The sequence below is a fragment of the Elephantulus edwardii genome, unplaced genomic scaffold (genome assembly GCF_000299155.1).
Source record: "Elephantulus edwardii isolate Elephantulus edwardi_28Jun2011 unplaced genomic scaffold, EleEdw1.0 scaffold00296, whole genome shotgun sequence".
Classification (NCBI taxonomy): Eukaryota; Metazoa; Chordata; class Mammalia; order Macroscelidea; family Macroscelididae; genus Elephantulus; species Elephantulus edwardii.
In genome coordinates this window covers 226898-244594 of record NW_006400046.1, presented here as the reverse complement: position 1 = coordinate 244594, position 17697 = coordinate 226898, and the positions used below count along the sequence as shown (strand labels likewise).

Genomic DNA, 17697 nt, shown 5'->3' with positions numbered 1-17697 from the left:
TAAATGTTCATTAAAACTAATAAAATTTAATAATAATAATGAAAAAAAAAGAGAGGGAAACCAGAGCTTGGAAGGAAGGTACATCCAGCAGTGGTAAAATGACTGAAGTCATACTGGAGAAAAGGTGGGGTGTTTCTTGATTTTGGAGAGAGCGCAGCAGGGACAGTAAACAGTAAAAGCCAGATGGAAGGTTCTGCCATCTCTAGACCAGTTACAAAGGAGTGTGCAGATTTGGGGACCAGGATTGCATCCAGCGCTGGCAGCACTGCCTGGTTCTGCAATGTATTTGTAAAAAAAATTAAAAGTTCACCCAATTAAAAAAATTATTTGCTACGCAGTAAAATATGGCCACCAAATTTATAGTATGTTGTTTTCGTCATGCTTGAGTAGATTACTACAGATAGTGACCCTATGAACAATGGCTCTGACTCTTGCCCAATCCTGAGTCAACTTCACCGTCCCTGACACATCTGACTCCTTGCCACAGTTACTGTGTCAATCCATCTCATCCAGGGTCTTTCTCTCCTGTGCTGACCCTCTACCTTTGCAAGTCTTTTTCTGAGGACTGGTAACTTCTGGAGACACGCCCAAAGTATGAGAGACAAAGCTTCAAAATCCTTGCCTCCAAGAAGCAAACTGGTATACAGATCCCTAATTAATGAATATAACATAAATTACAGAAATTAGTTATAGGACAATTTATATAGTGAGATCCTACTGTAAATATGCCTGTGTCTACTCTGTGGCAAATGCATAGATGAAGGCATCACATCGCAGCATCATAGCATATCGTCTGTTAACTGTGATTTCCTTGGGATATGGGAGTAGCCAGGAAACAAGGAGTTCGGAATTTTCCATTTTTTACTTTATATATTTAGAGAAATTAAAAAATTAGGAAGCATGCCTTATTTTTATGATTAAAATAGCAACACAACAAGGATATTGTTAAGTAAAAAAAGCAAAAATAATACTAATAGTGTCAACATATTGGGGAAGGATTTAGATAACACAATAACAATAACAACAATATATAATAAAAATATAAGATCATATTTTCAGCTAAGTCCTCTTGATCCCATTACATACAATTGTAGATACACTGTCTTCATTTTATTTGAGTGAAAGCTTACAAGTCATATTGGATTTTCACTTAATCATTCATATCTATTTTGTTTTATAACATTAATGATAACTTACTAATATTATAGGTACAAGATCTAGTCAACTCATTATTGCCTATTGCCTTTCCTTTGACTTAATTTATTTCTTAATTTTTACCCCCCACCTCCTCCCTTCTGACTCCTGGTAACTATCCGAGAATGATACTATCTGTGTATGAACCTTTCCCTAGCTATTATAATTGTTGTTGTGTAACGCTGAGTCAGAAACGGCCCATAGCTGACCTCCAGTGGGTTTTTAGAGGTGGTGATCACATGAGAACCAAGCCGAAGGTGGGTGATTTTCATCTGCGGCCCTCGGCCAGGTTCAAATTGTTTTCCTGTCAAACGTTCTTCTAGGTGGTATAGCACTCGTCTGTGTGTTGCTGTACAGAGGTAACTCGTGGTTGCTGTGATGCTGAAGCCTGTGACAGTGATGTGCCAATTGTGGTAATGGGCACCCATGGTGGACAGTGTTGGCTGGAGCTTCCCGATTAAAACAAGCCTCGAAGCAGGAGCGGCATCCACTTCCGAAATGGCTTGCCTCTGGAAACTCTATGTACAAACAGTGCTCAGGCTGTTCGTTCACAGGGTGGCTGTGAGTCTCACTATGAGTCATCTAAGACTCGCCAGCACCAAACAAACAACACAATCACGTGAGAAGAGATTTCCCATCTTTCTCCCACGGAGAGACTGGTGGATTCCAACTGTGAGCCTTGTCAGTTGGCAGTGCAACTCGTTACCACTAAACCCCTAGAGTGCCCTCGCTTTTATGATATTGTGTGCTGAAGAGTGGGAACGAATCCACAGCTGACCCTCCTGTGGGTTTTCAAAGGCTGTTTATCACAAGGGAGTAGACCGCCTAGCTTCTCGTGGAGGAGCTGGTGGACTAGAACTGCATGCCTTCGGGATTGCAGCACAGCTTCTTGCCACTCGGCCACCAGAGCTCCCTGCTTTTATAATCGTGACCTTCCTTGTGTTACAATAGTCATCTGTGATGGATTTATGTCATTCAGCATAATTTGTTGTACATTCATCCACACTGTACTACAGACAATTTATTATTATTATTAATTGTAATGAAAATTTACTGAGACTTTGGATTTCCATTCATTCATTGTTGCACTTTTCTCCCTGCCCACCTTTCCCTCCCAGCTCACTCTTCTCTTTGAAAAGTAAAATTCTTTCATTGTTATTTTTAAAACTCAATACAATTAAGGGAGCTCTGGTGGCCTAGTGGCAAGAAGCTGCACTGCAATTTCAGAGGTGTGCGATGAATCCACCAGATGCTCTGCTGGAGAAGGAGGGACAATCTCCTCCTGTACCACTCAGATCTGATTTGAGGGTGTATACACCCCCCCAAACCCAAACCAACCAACCAACCAACCAACCTTGATACAATTAATCAACTTGGACTATTTTTCAGCAAGTCAATTCTTAGGATTTATATAGAATTTAATCAGTAACTGATGCTTAAGAAGTTTGAGTGAGTTAGCTGTCTGACAAAGAGAGAGTGCTCCTGTACATGATCTGGGCCAGTGACAGAAATGGCTGGTTTTGTCATTGTGTCTTTTGTGTGTGTGTGTGTGTGTGTGTGTGTGTGTGTGTGTGTGTGTGTGTTAAGTCTCTTCTCCCTTTGAGTATTATCAAAGCATTTAGCTACCTAGCAGTTGCTGCTGTTATGTGCTGTTGAATCACCGGAGACTCACAGCAACCCTATGTACAAAAGTCCTAAACCTTGCTCTATCCTGTGCCAATCTCACTGTCTCTGATACACCTACCAGGATCACCCCAGTCACTGAATCAATCCACCTCATAGAGGGTCTTCCCCTCCTGTGCTGTCGCTCTACCCTCCCAAGCAGGAAGTCTTTCTCCAAGGACTGGCCCTTCCTTGCAACATGTCCAAAGTATGTCAGACGAAGCTTCAGAATCCTTGCCTCCAAGGAGCAGCCTGATTTAACTATCTCTAGGATGAACCTAGTGCTCAGGCTGTTCATTCATAGGGTCGCTATGAGTCATCTACGACTCGATGGCATCAAACAACAACAACAACAACAACAACAACAACAAGATGAACCTGTTTGTTTTCTTAGCAATCCATGGTACATTCAATATTCTTATCCAACACCACAGCTCAAAGGCATAAATTCTCCTTTTATCCTCCCTAGTCATTGTCCTGCTCTCTGATGCATAGCAAGTGATTGCAAAGCCATCACCTGTATCAGGCACACCTTAGTCTCCAGAGTAACACCATTGCTCTTCAGTACTTTGGAGAAGTCCCTAACAGCAGACTTTCCCATTGCAAATGTCTTTTAATTTCCTGGATGCTGGTGCCAAGAGTGTTGACTGTGGAGCCAAGCAGACTAAAGTTGTTAAATTGTTAACAGTCTCAATCTCTTCACCATCCATCCTGATGTTGCCAATTGGCCCAGTGGTGAGAATCTTTGTCTTCTTAATATTGAGCCTCAATCTATATTGACGTCTGCAGTCAGTTTCAGCAAGCAGGGTTGTGTTATCTGCATAATGCAGACTACATTTCCTAGCTTTTCTTCAATTAGGAGGGCTCTGGTGGCTTGGTCTGTAGGGAGCTGTGGTGCTTCTCTGAGGTTTGAATCCAACAGTGATTCAGCAGGAGAAAGACAGGCCATCTCCTCCTGTGTGACTTATAGCCTCTGAAAACTCACAGGAGGGTCAGCAACTAAGTTTTTTAGGGTTTCTTTGCAGTTAGAGATGGTCATGTGACCAAACGTAGCCAGTGGGATGTAAACCAGGCAACTTCCATGCCATTCTCCTGCCATGGACGGGGTAAGACAACACCCTACAGGTGGAGCAACAGAAAATCCCGAGTCTCTGCCTCACGCTGTGGAGCTTCCACATCAGCCCTGGACTGTTCACCGCTGGCCTGTGACATGAGCGTGACGACAGCTCCTGCTTCTTTGCATCATAGCTGTTTAGCCTGTACTCTAGTTTGTACAAGCTCTTATTAGTTCTAAGAGTGGGAGATTACCGTGCTTTGTAAGTCCCAAAGCTTGACTGTAGGGTGTATGTGCATTATGGAAAAGTAGGAGGGAGGTGTGCTGGGGTGAGCAGAAAGGGGTCACATGTAGCATTTATTTCATCTTACCTTGTGTTCTGGATGGTGGACACTTCACTGTTGAGGGAGGAAAGTTTCCTTTGCAAAATAAAAAGGACCAAGAAAAAAAACATGAAATTTACCTGCAGGAATAAAACACAGATACAGAATGCAAGTTAAGACATGTACCATTATAAATTAGCCAAAGTAGTTTGATAGATATTCTTGACAAAAAAGGAGTAGTAACTGGAGCTGCTTAGGTACAACCAAGCACCTCCTGGATTTTGCGTTCTTGGTCTGGAGGTTTAAAGTTATGGTTTCATGTGACATCCCAGATAATTGGCTACTATTGTGTTTAAAGCTTCTGTTCTATCCTAGTTCATTGAGTTCACGGAGACAACACCACAAATGAAAGACATCAAATATTCTGTCATCCTTAACCAGTGTAAAACATTCAGAGGCATAGGAAGTGACTGAAACTATCAGGTCCACCTTAGTCTTTAAACTGACATCCTTGCTCTTTAAAATTTCATGGAGGTCCTTGACAGCAGATTTCCCCAATGCAAGGTATCTTTTGATTACTTGACTGCTGCTAGATACAAGTAAAATGAAATTGTTGATCAATCTTCAGTATTTTCTCCCACTATTTTCTTCAACTTATTGTTGCCTATTGGTCCAAAGGTGAGGATTTTTGTTTCTCTGATGTTTAGTAGTAACCCATATTGAAAGCTGTAGTCTTTGATCTGCAGTTGTTGTTATGTGTTGTCAGGTTGACCATGGGCCCATAGCAACCCTATGAAACTTGCTCTGAACCTCGCCCTACCATGAGCCAACTTCATCATCTCTGACACGCTTGACCCCATTGCCACAGTCCCAGTGTCAATCATCTCATCTGGGGTCTTCCTCTCCTGCACTGACTTCTAACCTTTCAAGCATGATATCTTTCTCCAAGGACTGATCCCTCCTGGCAACATGCTCAAATTCTGTGAGACGGAACTTCAAAATCCTTGCCTCCACTGAGCAAATTGGTTTCATCTTCTCCAGGGCAGATCTATTTGTTCTCTTGGCAATCAATATTTCAATACTTTTATCTAGCACCACAATTCAAACATAGTCATTCTTTTCCCGTTATCACTAGTCATAGCTCTCAGATGCATGGTAAGCAATTGAGAAGACCATGATGGCCTGGATACGGTGCACCTCAGTATCTAGAAATCACTGCTCTTTAGCACTCTCCCTTAACAGCAGGTTTTCCAAAAGCAACTTGTGTTTTTGCTTTCCTGACTACTGGTGTCAGCCAAGATTGTTGATTGTGTAGCCAAGCAAGATGAAATCATCAACAACCTCATCCACCATGATATTGCCTATTGGCCCAGTGGTTAGGATCTTTGTTTCCCTTGATGTTGAGATGCAATCCATACTGAAGGCTGCAATCTTTGTCCTTTTGCAGCAAACTCTCCAAGTCCTCCTTGGTTTCACTGAGCAAAGTTGTGTTATTTGCATAATGCAGGTTGTGGATGAGTCTAAGTGATTCACTTTTCTGCAGGCAATGAAAGTGGTTGATGAGTCTTCCTCCAATTCTGATGCCATACTGCTCTTTTTTTAATAGATTTTTAAATAGAAATTTTAAAGAAAGTTTATAGAGACTTTGGATTTCCATTTATTCATTCATTGTTGCACATTTTCCTCTCTGCCCAATCCTCACCCTAGTTGGTTTTTCTCTTTGAAAAGTAAAAAAAAAAACCCACCAAAACCAAAAATTTCATTATTATACACCCCCCCACGCCCAGTACACTCCCCTATACATTTCTCATTGTCATGAAAATACCTAATCATATATTCCTTTCAAACAGTTCTCTCCCTCATCTGTTTCAATACAGTATACATATTTATCCCATCTTTTCTTAGATTCCCCCAAACCCGATGTCAGTCCTGCTTTACAACAGTGGCATTATGCAGTATTTGTCCTTTTGGAACTGAGATATTTCATTCTGCATAATGTCCTCCAGGGTCACCCATTTTGTATAATATTTCATGAGTTCCTTGTTTTTAAATGCAGCATAGTATTCCATTGCTCCACAACCTCGCCAGGATTTGTTGTTTGCTGTTCTGTTAAATTTTGCTAATCTTACTGGGGTGAGATGATATCTCATAGTTGTTTTGTCATACTGTTCTTAAGTTGAGCTTGTGATTGTTTTATATTGTTTGATAATTTCCACATTCAGTTGGATCACCTGTTTTGGGAATGGGAACAAATACGAATCTCTTCCAGTCAGGTGACAAAGTAGCTCTCTCCTGTAACTGTTGGCAGAGACTGGTGAGCATATCCAGGGGTGGATCTGTTTCCTGAAACACTTCCTTCTTTTGGTATCAATTCTCAGTCCTTTTTACCACTGCCTTCAGTGCAGCTTGGATGTCTTCCTTCATTACTATTGGTTCTTTTTTTTTGTTTTAGGGGAAAGCAGGAACACAGTCCCCCACTACCACACATTATGCAGTTGAGTTTTCCACCTTTGGGGAAATTGCAGTGGTCAGCACATCCCAGCCTCGCCCTGGGAAAACCACCTTTATGATCATGGTATCTTCCCTGCCAGGTACATATGGTTCTTGATCATATGTTATTTCCTGAAATGCTTCAATGCCAATCAATTCTTTTTGGTACAGTGACACTATGTATCCCTTCCATCTTCTTTTAAATGGTTCATGCATCATTCAAGAGTTTGCCCATAGAATCCTTCAGTATTGTAACTTGAAGCTTGAATTTGTTTTTCAATACTTTGAGCTTGAGAAATGTCAAGCTTATTCCTTCCTTTTGGTTTTATAACTCTAGCCCCTCATTGTAATATTTTACTTTTTCTTCTTGAGCTGCCCTTTGAAACCTGTTCTGCCCTCTTACCACAGCAGCTCTTCTCTCCTTTTTTTTTAAATTCTGAAGCTCATAAACGGTTTATTAGAGGATTAACAGTTAAAAAGTTTCTGGAAAAACACACACAAAGAGTATGTACCTTGACTCCTCTAGAACAGGAACTAAAACTTTCTATATTTCACATCACCCACCCCTTCCCTTTGGTTTGACTTTTTTTATTCCTGTGCAAGTTTCAGAATCAACAGACACTCATTTTGGACTTTTCTTTCTTCCTTGTCTTTGTGACGACTTTTTGCTTTCTTCATGGATGTTTTCTTGATGTCCTCCCACAACTTGTCTGGTCTTTGTTGGCCATGAATGTTCAATGTGTCAAGGCTGTTCTTAAGATAGTTTTAAAATTCAGTTAGAATACACTAAAAGGCATATTTTGGTTTTCGTGGACTTGATTTCATTTTCTTTGTGCACAAGTGTAGGTGATGGTCTGTTGCACAGTCAGCCCCTGGCCTGTTTTTTTGTTTGCTTCCCACATCTACTTTACAAATGGTCTGGTCAACATTTTACTGGTGCTCCAAGTTTAAGCACTGATTACAGAAAACCAAAATTTTCATTTAACCACCCATGTAGCCCTGTTCAGCTTCTCAATCTTGGCTTTTGCAGACATATTTCTCTCCAATATGGACGGTCATTCCATCCACAATTGATGGATCAGTCTTAACCTCCAATTCCAGCCCTTGGCCTTGACATAGGAAGCTGTTCAGGACTGTTTTTAATCCAGAGAGAGAGAGAGGTGTGGTCTAGGGGAGACGCTGTGTAATTGTGTAAGGAATTTCTCCATGGTGGACATCCATGATGGTGGAAAAGGCAGAGTGACCCCTGGACTCTTGTTCAGGTGACCATTCTCAGCAGGGACATTGATCAGGTTGAATGTGAGTGGAGTAAACCTCTCTTTTGCTGTGATGTCATTTAGGCTTTTCACCTCAACAGACAGCTTTACGTGAGGATTGAGAATAGCAACAGCCACTGTGGGATCCTTTAGAAGTTGTGCTAATCTCTATAACTTCTTTTCTACTTGGTCCAGTTTAATCTGTTTAATCGCATGGGAGGAGCTTGCCCACCCTTCTCCTGTGGAGTAGTTTATTCTGTTTAGATGTGGTTGAATAAAGAGCAGTGGTATAGCGACCTTCAACACCACCTGGCCTGATTTTGACAGCTGATATTGAATGTCTCCAACGCCTTTCTCCATATTTGTAGTCAACTTTATTCCTGTGTAGGCCATCAGGTGAAGTCCACGCATAGAGTTACCTTTTATGTTTTTTTTTTTAAGTATTTGCAATGAATAAATCATTATATAAAATTCTATCATGTCATCTCCAGCCACATTTCTGTCACCAAGTAGTACTTTCTGACAGCAGAGCTTTGTCTCCAACTTTTGCATTCCAGGTACCAATCGTTAATAACACATTTTGATTGCATGTTTGATCAATTTCAGATGCAAAAGGTGGTTCCTCATTTCTTCATCTTTGGTTTTCATGCTTGGTGCATATATTTGAATGATGGTTGTAGTAACAGGACCTCCTTGTGTGTACTTTGGGATAGATCTTGAAGTGCTCTTTTTGATGATGACCGTCACATCATTCCTTTTCTTTTTCTTTTCTTTTTTTTTTTACATCATTCCTTTTCAATCTGCAATTTCTGGCATAGCAGATAACATGATTGTGTGATTCAAAATGGCCAATACCAATCCATCTCAGCTCCTTAATGCTTAATATGTTGATCTTTATGCTTTCCATTTAACTTTTGACAACCTCCAGTTTTCCCAGATAATTGGTGTATTCCATGTTCCAATTATTGATGGAGGTTTGCAGCTGTTTTCCTAATTTTGAGGGTTGCCACATAAACAAATGATGGGCCTGCACTGAGTGGAAGCTTTAGTCCACCCCCATCTTTGTGGCAGATGCTACTTCGATGCTGCCCTGTCACATTTTTAGTGCTTTTCAAACCGAGGGGTCATCACCCAGCACTACATCCAACAATGTTCTTTCACTGTCTGTAGAGTTTTTAAAGGCCCATCATTTCAGAAGTGGATGGCCAGTCCTACTTCTAACAGAATTTGTAGCTTTAATGGAATGTGAATTAGTAGCAGGTGAAAAATTAAGCCACACACATGAGAAATTGTATGTCCCTGGTATTATCTTGAACCTTTTTTTTTTGTAAGGAGCATGAGAACTACATACTCACACAGATAATGGCACAAACAGGGCCAAGGAAACCCCAGATGAATCCCTGGTCCAGGTGTAGCCAGCATCTGGGAGAAATGAGAAAAGTAAAATAGGAGACATCAGAGAAAGTTCATGAAATGAACATAAAGTAGCATGCCTCCAACAGAGAAATATTACAAAGAACAGCTCATTTCCCTGTGTTGAAAGCTTGCACCACTCAATGTTTATTAGTATTATATCAAGAATTTTGTAAGAATAGCCCTTTTAAAAAATTTTATACTAGTTTATTTACAAAATTAGAATACATGTTTTTAAGAACAGATTCTTCCAATTTCCCTCACCCCCCCATCAAATGGTACAACCCCATGATTAAAAACCCTCTCCCCCTGCACATCCTTATCCCTCTGCTTCCACTGAACAGTCCTTTTTAAGGACTGAACTGTATCCCTCAAAAGATATGCTGAAGTTCTACTAACCCCTATGCTTATGAATGTGCTCTTGTTTGAAAATAAGGTCTTTGAAGATTTTATCAGTTACCACAAAGGCACTGGAGAGAGGATAAAAGGCACCCAAGCATTGAGAACGCTCCTTCATAGGGTCGCTATGAGTTGCCTGCGACTCGATGGCACTTAACAACAATAACATCAACGTAGAGAGATCAGCTGGCCCAAAGGACAGAAAGCGATGCTACCAAGCCAAAGGTGGGTGACTTTTAATCCACGGCCCTTGGGCCTGTCTTTCATTGTTTTTGTTCAGACATTCCTTTAGGTCATGTAGCCCCGGTGTACAAGTTGCCATACAGCAGTCACTTGTGGTTGCTGTGAGGCTGAACACTGTGACACTGTTGTGTCAAATGCATTAATGGCTGGTTACCCAATGCAGACAGAGAGTGGGGTGGAGCTCCCGATGAAAACAAGCTTGGAAGGAGGAGTGGCATCCACTTCCGTAATAGTTTAACTCCGGAAACCCTATGAACCTGGAGAGAGGATGAAAGGCACCCAAGCATCCAGGACTCTCCTTCATAGGGTCGCTATGAGTCACCTGTGACTTGACGGCACTTAACAACAACAACAACAACAACAACAACAACAACAACAACAACCACAACCACAAAGGCATACTGGAGGAAGGTAGATCTTAAAGCAATATGAGTGATAGCCTTATAAAAGAAAAGAAATTATACAAATGGGCCACGTGATAAAGAAGGCTGGCATCTGAGGGATGCATCTACAAGTCAAGAAATGCCAAGGATTCATTTAACCATATGGAACAAGACACACATTACAAATTGAATTGGGAGAGGAGTAGGAAGAAAAATGTGTATAAATAAATAAATGAAAAACCAGTTTCTTTGTAAACTTTAATTAAAATCAAAATTAAAAAAAGTGCTAAAGAGCAAGGACATAATTTTAAAGATTAATATGTGTCTGATCCAAGCCAGGATACATTCAATTACTTTGCATGCACCTGAAAGTTGGATAATGACTAAGGAAGACCAAAGAAGAATCAATAGTTTTGTATTGTAGTGTTAGTGAAAAGTACTGAATATCTCATGGACTGCCAAAAGAACAAACAAATCTTTCCTGGAAGAAATGAAACCAATATTCTCTTTAGAGAAAAAAAAATGGTGAAACTCTGTCTTACATACTCAGGGCATGTTGTCAGCAGGGACCAGTCCTTAGACAACATTACCATGCTAGGGAAAAAAAAAATAAAAACAAACAAACAAACAAACAAAAATTACCATGCTAGGAAAAAAAAATAAAAAAACAAAACAAAAAAGAAAAAAAACAACAACATTACCATGCTAGGAAAGTTGTAGGCTTGGAAAGAGAGAGGGAGATACTCAAAGAGATGGGTTGACACAGTGACTGTAACAATGGGCTTGCGTGGAGGACATTGTTAGGATGAGCAGGACGGGGCAAGGGTCCACCGTGTGGTTCACAGAATCTCGAGACTATAGCCCACTTGATGGTACTGAACAATAACAATACACGAGAAGTATACAATCTGGTAGGCAGGAATAAGCTGTCCTGGATTCACTCTCGACACTCCGTTTTGCTTCGTTCTACTAGAACAGGAACATCCTTTGTTCATGATTTTAACCTTTTATAACTTCATTCTCAGAGAAGTGCCATTGAATATATGTGAGAAAAAGAAAATTTTTTAAAGAGAAAAAAAAAAAGAAATGCCAAGTATGGTCAGAAATCAATAAAAGCTGGAAGAGAAAAGATCTTCCTCTTGAGCCTTCTAAGAAAGCCCTACCAACAGCCATGTAGAACGCAGAGAAAGCAGATTTCTGTTGTTAGAAGTTGATAACTTTGTTGGTGCAGACTGAGGGTCCCAAAGAATGGAATAATTTTATAATTATTAATATTGAGACAAACAGCCAGGAATGAGATAGAGCAGAGAGCATAAAACAGGGGGCCAGCAGTTCTGGACTGAAGACCCCAAGCTGAGCTTCTCTGTATCTTTATTGAAAATTACCAGGAAGTAAATCACAAAGAGAAGTCAATGCAAATGAAGCCAATCTCTTTCTATTGAAAACCTTCTGCTTGACTCAGGAAGGAGGGGTTCACAAATGCAAGAATTTGGTCTACCCTTAACTATTAACCTTGATGCCTCAGGGTGAACTCCAGCTCAGGAAGCAACACTCCCTCTGTAGGGGGCCCCTTGCTGTCTCCTGTCTTGCAAGGAACAAACAGCTCATTTTCTAGGATCTGCCACAAGAGAAATCCTAACTTATAAATCTTTAATTCCTTCAATTCGTGAACAAGGGTTTTCATATAATATTTGGTATAAAGTTTGGCTTCCCATACTTTGTGTATTTATTGCAGCAACTCTAGCAAAGGAATACAGTCCAGCACTGGGACAGTGGAGATAACTATTATCCCTGTTTGAAAAATGAGTAAGCTGAGGAATCAAGGTCTCCAAGCTGGAATGTAACCACAACACTCTCCTTTCAGAACCCAAACCCTTACCACCACCTCACCTGCCTCCATGTGAAAAGAAAACACGGAGTGAATTTTACATGTGTATTTGATCATCATGATTAACTCCACAGTAACTCATTTAATTCAATTAATTTCTGTCAAGTTGGAATCAACTCATAGCTGGCCCTCCAGAGAGTTTTCAGAGGCTGTAAGCTGAACAGGAGGGGATGGCCCATCTTTCTCCCTTAGAGAAACTGATGAATTCATACTGTTTGCCTCTGGGTTGGCAGCACAACTCCTTAACCACTAGCCCATTTGTTGGCAGGCACTGACGAGTTGAGTATGACTCATAGTGACCCTATGAACAGCAGACATGAACCCTGTCCTCTCCCGTGCCATTCTCACAATCTCTGACACACTCGAGCCTATTGCTGCAGTCACTGTGTCAATTCACCCGGCTGAGAGTCTTCCTCTCTTTTGCCATCCCTCCATCCTCCCAAGCGTGATGTCCCTCTCCAAGGAATAACCTCTCCTATCAGCTAGAGCCCCCAAAAGCTTTCTAGAAATACTAACTGTCCATCACATGGAGTGGGATTTACATTACCGGGCAGATGTTCCATAGAGATGTGGTCTGGACGCGGCAGATATCGCCACGATCACAGCTGGGACCCCGTAGCCCACAGGGAACATGAGCTTGCCCATGAGTTTGCTCACATTGGCATAGTTGACCACTGCCAGGTTTCTTGCAGTGAGGAAGAGGTGCAGACCATCCAGCAGCATCCAGGTGAAGGCGGCCAGATAGAGGTAATGTAAGGCACCAGCAATGGTGGCACACAACACCTTGGGGAGGAGGGACAGTAATCAGGAGGTGCTGTCGGGGTGAACTCAAGCTCAAGAACCTTCTGGCACTGAGCATATGACATTAGACAAATCAAAAGTAAAAGGGGTTAGTAGTCAAGACAAGTAGTACCTATCTGAGCTCCAAGTAACCTACTTCCCTGCCAATTTCCTGGGGGCTTAAGGTCAGTTTAGCAAGGTATCAAACCTAGCTCGGCCTCATGAACCTGTTTTCTCTTGGGGCACGGCACAGATACTGTCAGTACCTTGGGATCAGTTTGGTCAATACCAATGAGGAAGAGGAGGTGGGCCAAGAATAGACAGAGTGAGAGCTGCAGGTGGAGCGAGGTGCTGGTGTTCTGGATGGTTTTGCACAGGAAGAAGGTGAGAGCTGCCAGGAGGAGGCACAGCAGAGAGAGACTCAGCCCCACGTAGGTGATCACGGTTAGCACGGGATCTTCTTCCAGGACCTAGAAAAGAGGCATTTACAGTCATACTCTCCTCTTTTGGGATCATAGTTTTTCCCTCTGGGAATACTAAAAACCAAACACATTGCCAGTACATAGGTTCTGACTCAGAGTAACCTAACAGGTCAAAGTAGAAGAGCTTTATAATGTTTCCAGCGTTCTAATTGTTAGGGAAGTAGTCTGCCTCATCTTTCTCCCTTCGGAAGGCTGTAGGTGTGAACCACTCACCTTTCAGTTAGCAGCTTACTACTTTTAACCACTATGCTACCAAGGCTCCTCCTTTTTTGGGATAGGGCATCACAAGTAAAGGAACAAAGTTTAATGATGTGAGGAACATCTACCGGCCTAAATGTTGTTTCCAAGGAAATGTAGGAAGCTCTCTGTAGCACAGATTGTTCCAATATCCTCTCCACACTTACCTGCAACAGCCCTCTGGCTGTTTACTGCAAATTCCAATGACTCTTTGCCTGACGTATTTCTCCTATCAACTGGATATACGTGCACATGTTGCCCCTCGGAGGCTAGGATTTTGAAGCTCCATCTCCCATACTTTGGGCACATGGCCAGAAGGGACAAATCCTTGGAGAAGGACATCATGCTTGGAAGGGTGTAGGGATAGCACAGTAGAAGACCCCAGATGAGAAGGATTGACACAGTAACTAGGGTAATGGGAATACGTGTGTTGGAGTCAGTGAGACTGACTCAGGACAGGGCAGGGTTCAGAGCTACTGAGTGTAAGTTTGCTATGAGTCACAGGTGACTCAATGGCACATAACAGTAACACCCATTAATCAATCAAAACAAAAGCTACACTACTTATTCATCTAAACGTTAAAATAGTGGTGTAACTCTTCTTTCATTCTCAGTTTGGAGTGCTCCCTGTTAAAAAATATTACTCAATAAATCCCGGTATTGGTCAACAGTGATAACTTCATTGATAGACCTTTTGTTGACTGACTCTGCATTTTCTGTTTCATTTTTCTTCATCTTCTACTGATGTGTTGTGGGTGACTTCCAAGATGGACAGGACAACTTTTCCTCAAATTCTTTATCTGGGTGTGATGTAGTAGCCCTATTGTTCAAATAGCTTCCCTTTAACTTTGCCACATGAGTGTGTGAGTTTATCCAGGAGGGGACTGGCCAGTTTCACCATTCCTCCAGGTTTAAACTGAGCAGACTGAGCAGCAGAAATGGGGAATCTCACTACCAGCAAGGAGAAGAAGCAGAGAATGTAGCTCGAGTCTGTCAGAGTCAGAGATTCCTGTGCCAGTTTGACTGGAACCTACAGGAGATCACCAGCAGTTGTAGCAGAGAACCAGAGGATTATGTGACATAGAGTTGGCCAAGGACTACCGTCCCACAGATCCAAAGGACTCCAAATTTGCTGGAGAACTGGGAGAGGAGATGCTATAATTGGCAGTACTAAGACAACTTTATAACATTGACCTCAAGCTGCAAGGTTGAACACTGAAGAGCCTGTAGGCACCTTAAAAAGCTGTCCTAAATAATAATGGGAAACAAGACATGCATTACAAACTGAAGAGGGAGGTGGGAGAGAGGAAGATGTGCATCAATAGATGAATGAACCCATCAACAAATTAATAGATAGAGAAGCTATGATATATACAGTCAATGGAATACTATGCTGCACTGAAAAACAAGGAGCTCATGAAATATTATTCAAAATGGGTGACCCTGGAGGACATTATGCTGAGTGAAATATATCCGTTACAAAAGGACATATACTGTGTAATGCCACTGTTGTAAAATGAGGCTGACATCAGGGTTGGGGGTGAGAGTGAGAAAGAGGGGATAAATTATGTATACTGCATTGAAACAGATGAGGGAGAGAACTGTTTAAAAGGGATATGTGATTAGATATTATTGTTACAACATGAGTCCAGAATGAAGGCTGCATAGTGGAGTGGACTTGTGGGGAGGGATTGTATAACAATGAACAAATTTTTCTTTTATTTTTTAAAGAGAAGAATGAACTGCAGGGGAGGGGTGGGCAGGGAGAAAAGTGCAACAATAAATTAAAGGAAATAAAAAATATCCATAAATTATCATTAAAATGAATAATAATAATAACAAAAAATTTTAAAAATATATGAATAAAAACCAGATGGGCAGAGGAAGCTGTCCTGTGCCAACCTATTGCAATCCTGAGCTTTAACTTGTTAATTTCCCTAGTAAACTCCATAATTATGTGCATGATTGTGTGAGATCTGTGCAGCTACTGCAATAGATTTCGGACCCAGTAGAACTGGTGTTGGAATTAGTATACACACAGTTGTGGGAATTCAAGGCTTCAAGCCTGTTCCTGAATTGATTTTTAAATTCAGGGGGGAGAGACTCAAGATGAAATTTTAATTCCTGTGGTTATGATGCGACCTTCTTTAGCTTTAATTTGAACTTGCACATGAGTAGTTGATGGTCTGTTCTGCAATTAGCACTTGGCATAGTTTTAACTGCTGATATTGAACTTCTCCAACAATTTCTTCCACAGATGAACACAGTCTGATTCCTGTGCATACCGTCAGGTGAAATCCATGTGTATAGCCTGTGTTTGTGTTTCTTGTAAAAGGAATTTGCAATGAATTAATAACTGATTGTACAGAATTCTATCATTCTATCTGCAGCCTCATTTCTATAACCAAGTCCATGTTTTCTGACTACTGATCCTTTTTCCTGATACCCAACTTTTGAATTCCAGTAATCAATTATGATTAATGCATCTTAGTTGCATGTTTGGTCTATTTCTGACTGCAAAAGTTGGTAGAAATCATCTATATCCTCCTCTTTGGCTCTGGTTGCTGGTTGGTACATAAATTTGAATGATAGTGGTATTAACAGGTCTTCCTTGTATGTGTATGGATATTTTCCTATAACTCATAATATTATATTTCAAGAAGAATGCAAAATATCATTACAAAGACAAAGGAAGAAGAAAAGACCAAAATGGGTGTCAGAAGAGACCCTGAATATTGTACTACAGCACTGAGAGGCCAAAGCAAAGGGGGAAAAAAAATTAAGATGTTAAGGAACTGAATAGACAATTTCAAAGGGCAGATCAGAAAGACAAAGCAAAGTGTTATATTAAAATGTGCAAGGAAGCTAGAGTCGGTAAACTCAAAAGGGCCAAACGTGCTTGGCATTTCTTAAGCTGATGTAACTAAAGAACAAATTCAAGCTGCAAGTTGCAATACTTAACGATAGTGTGGGCAGAATACTGAATGATCTAGGAAGCATTAAAAGAATGGAAGAAGTATACTGAGTCACTGTATCAAAATGAATTGGCTGACACAGAAGAATTTTAAGAAAGAACATACGATCAAGAGGCAACAAGGATGACAGAGGAAGTACAGACTGTTCTGAAGGACTTGGCAAAAAATAAAGCCCTAGGAATTGGTGAGATATCAACTGATATATTCCAACAAACAGATACCACCCTAGATGTGCTCAATGGGCTGTACCAAGAAATCTGGAGGACGACTACCTGGCAAACCGACTGGAAAAGATCCATATTTATTCTCATTCCAAAAAAAGGTGACCCGACAGAGTGTGGAAATCACAGAAAAATATCACTAATATCACACACTAGCAAAATATGCTGAAGATTCTCTAAAAATGACTGGAACAGTACATTGACAGAGAACTGCCAGAAATACAAGATGGATTTAGAGGAGGCCGTGGCACTAGAGACATTATTATCAATGTCAGATGGATCTTAGAAGAAAGCAAAGAGTACTAGAGGAATGTCTATTTACATGTCATTGACTATGCAAAGGCATTTGACTGTGTGGATCACAACAAACTGTGGCTAACCTTGAGGAAAATGGGAACCCCAGAACACTTGATTGTGCTCATGCAAAACCTATACTTGGCCCAGGAAGCAGTCCTCAAGACAGAGCAAGAAAATACTGTGGTTAAAAATCAGGAAAGGACCTACAACCAGGAGAAGATAACATAGATGAATGGGATCTTCTAAGACTCAAATCCCTATGCACATCCAAAAACTTCTCCAATAGGGTAAAAAGGGAAGTCACTGACTTGGAAAAAGTATTCAGTAATAACATATCAGATAAGGGACTTATATCCAGAATTTATGAAATACTTGAGCACCACAACAAGATAAAGGTAAA

General features: G+C 41.0%; 1 protein-coding gene across 1 annotated transcript in view; it reads right to left on the bottom strand.

The window, feature by feature from the left end:
* The window catches only part of EMR3 (egf-like module containing, mucin-like, hormone receptor-like 3), a 160609-nt gene that overhangs the window by 21634 nt on the left and 121278 nt on the right, over positions 1–17697 (bottom strand). Inside the window, exons 11-14 of the mRNA XM_006900808.1 lie at positions 13352–13555; positions 12853–13088; positions 9335–9401; positions 4282–4373 (exon numbers count right to left, since the gene is read on the bottom strand). Of these exons, the coding sequence (XP_006900870.1) occupies positions 4282–4373; positions 9335–9401; positions 12853–13088; positions 13352–13555 (599 nt within the window). The remainder of the gene's footprint in view (positions 1–4281; positions 4374–9334; positions 9402–12852; positions 13089–13351; positions 13556–17697) is intronic.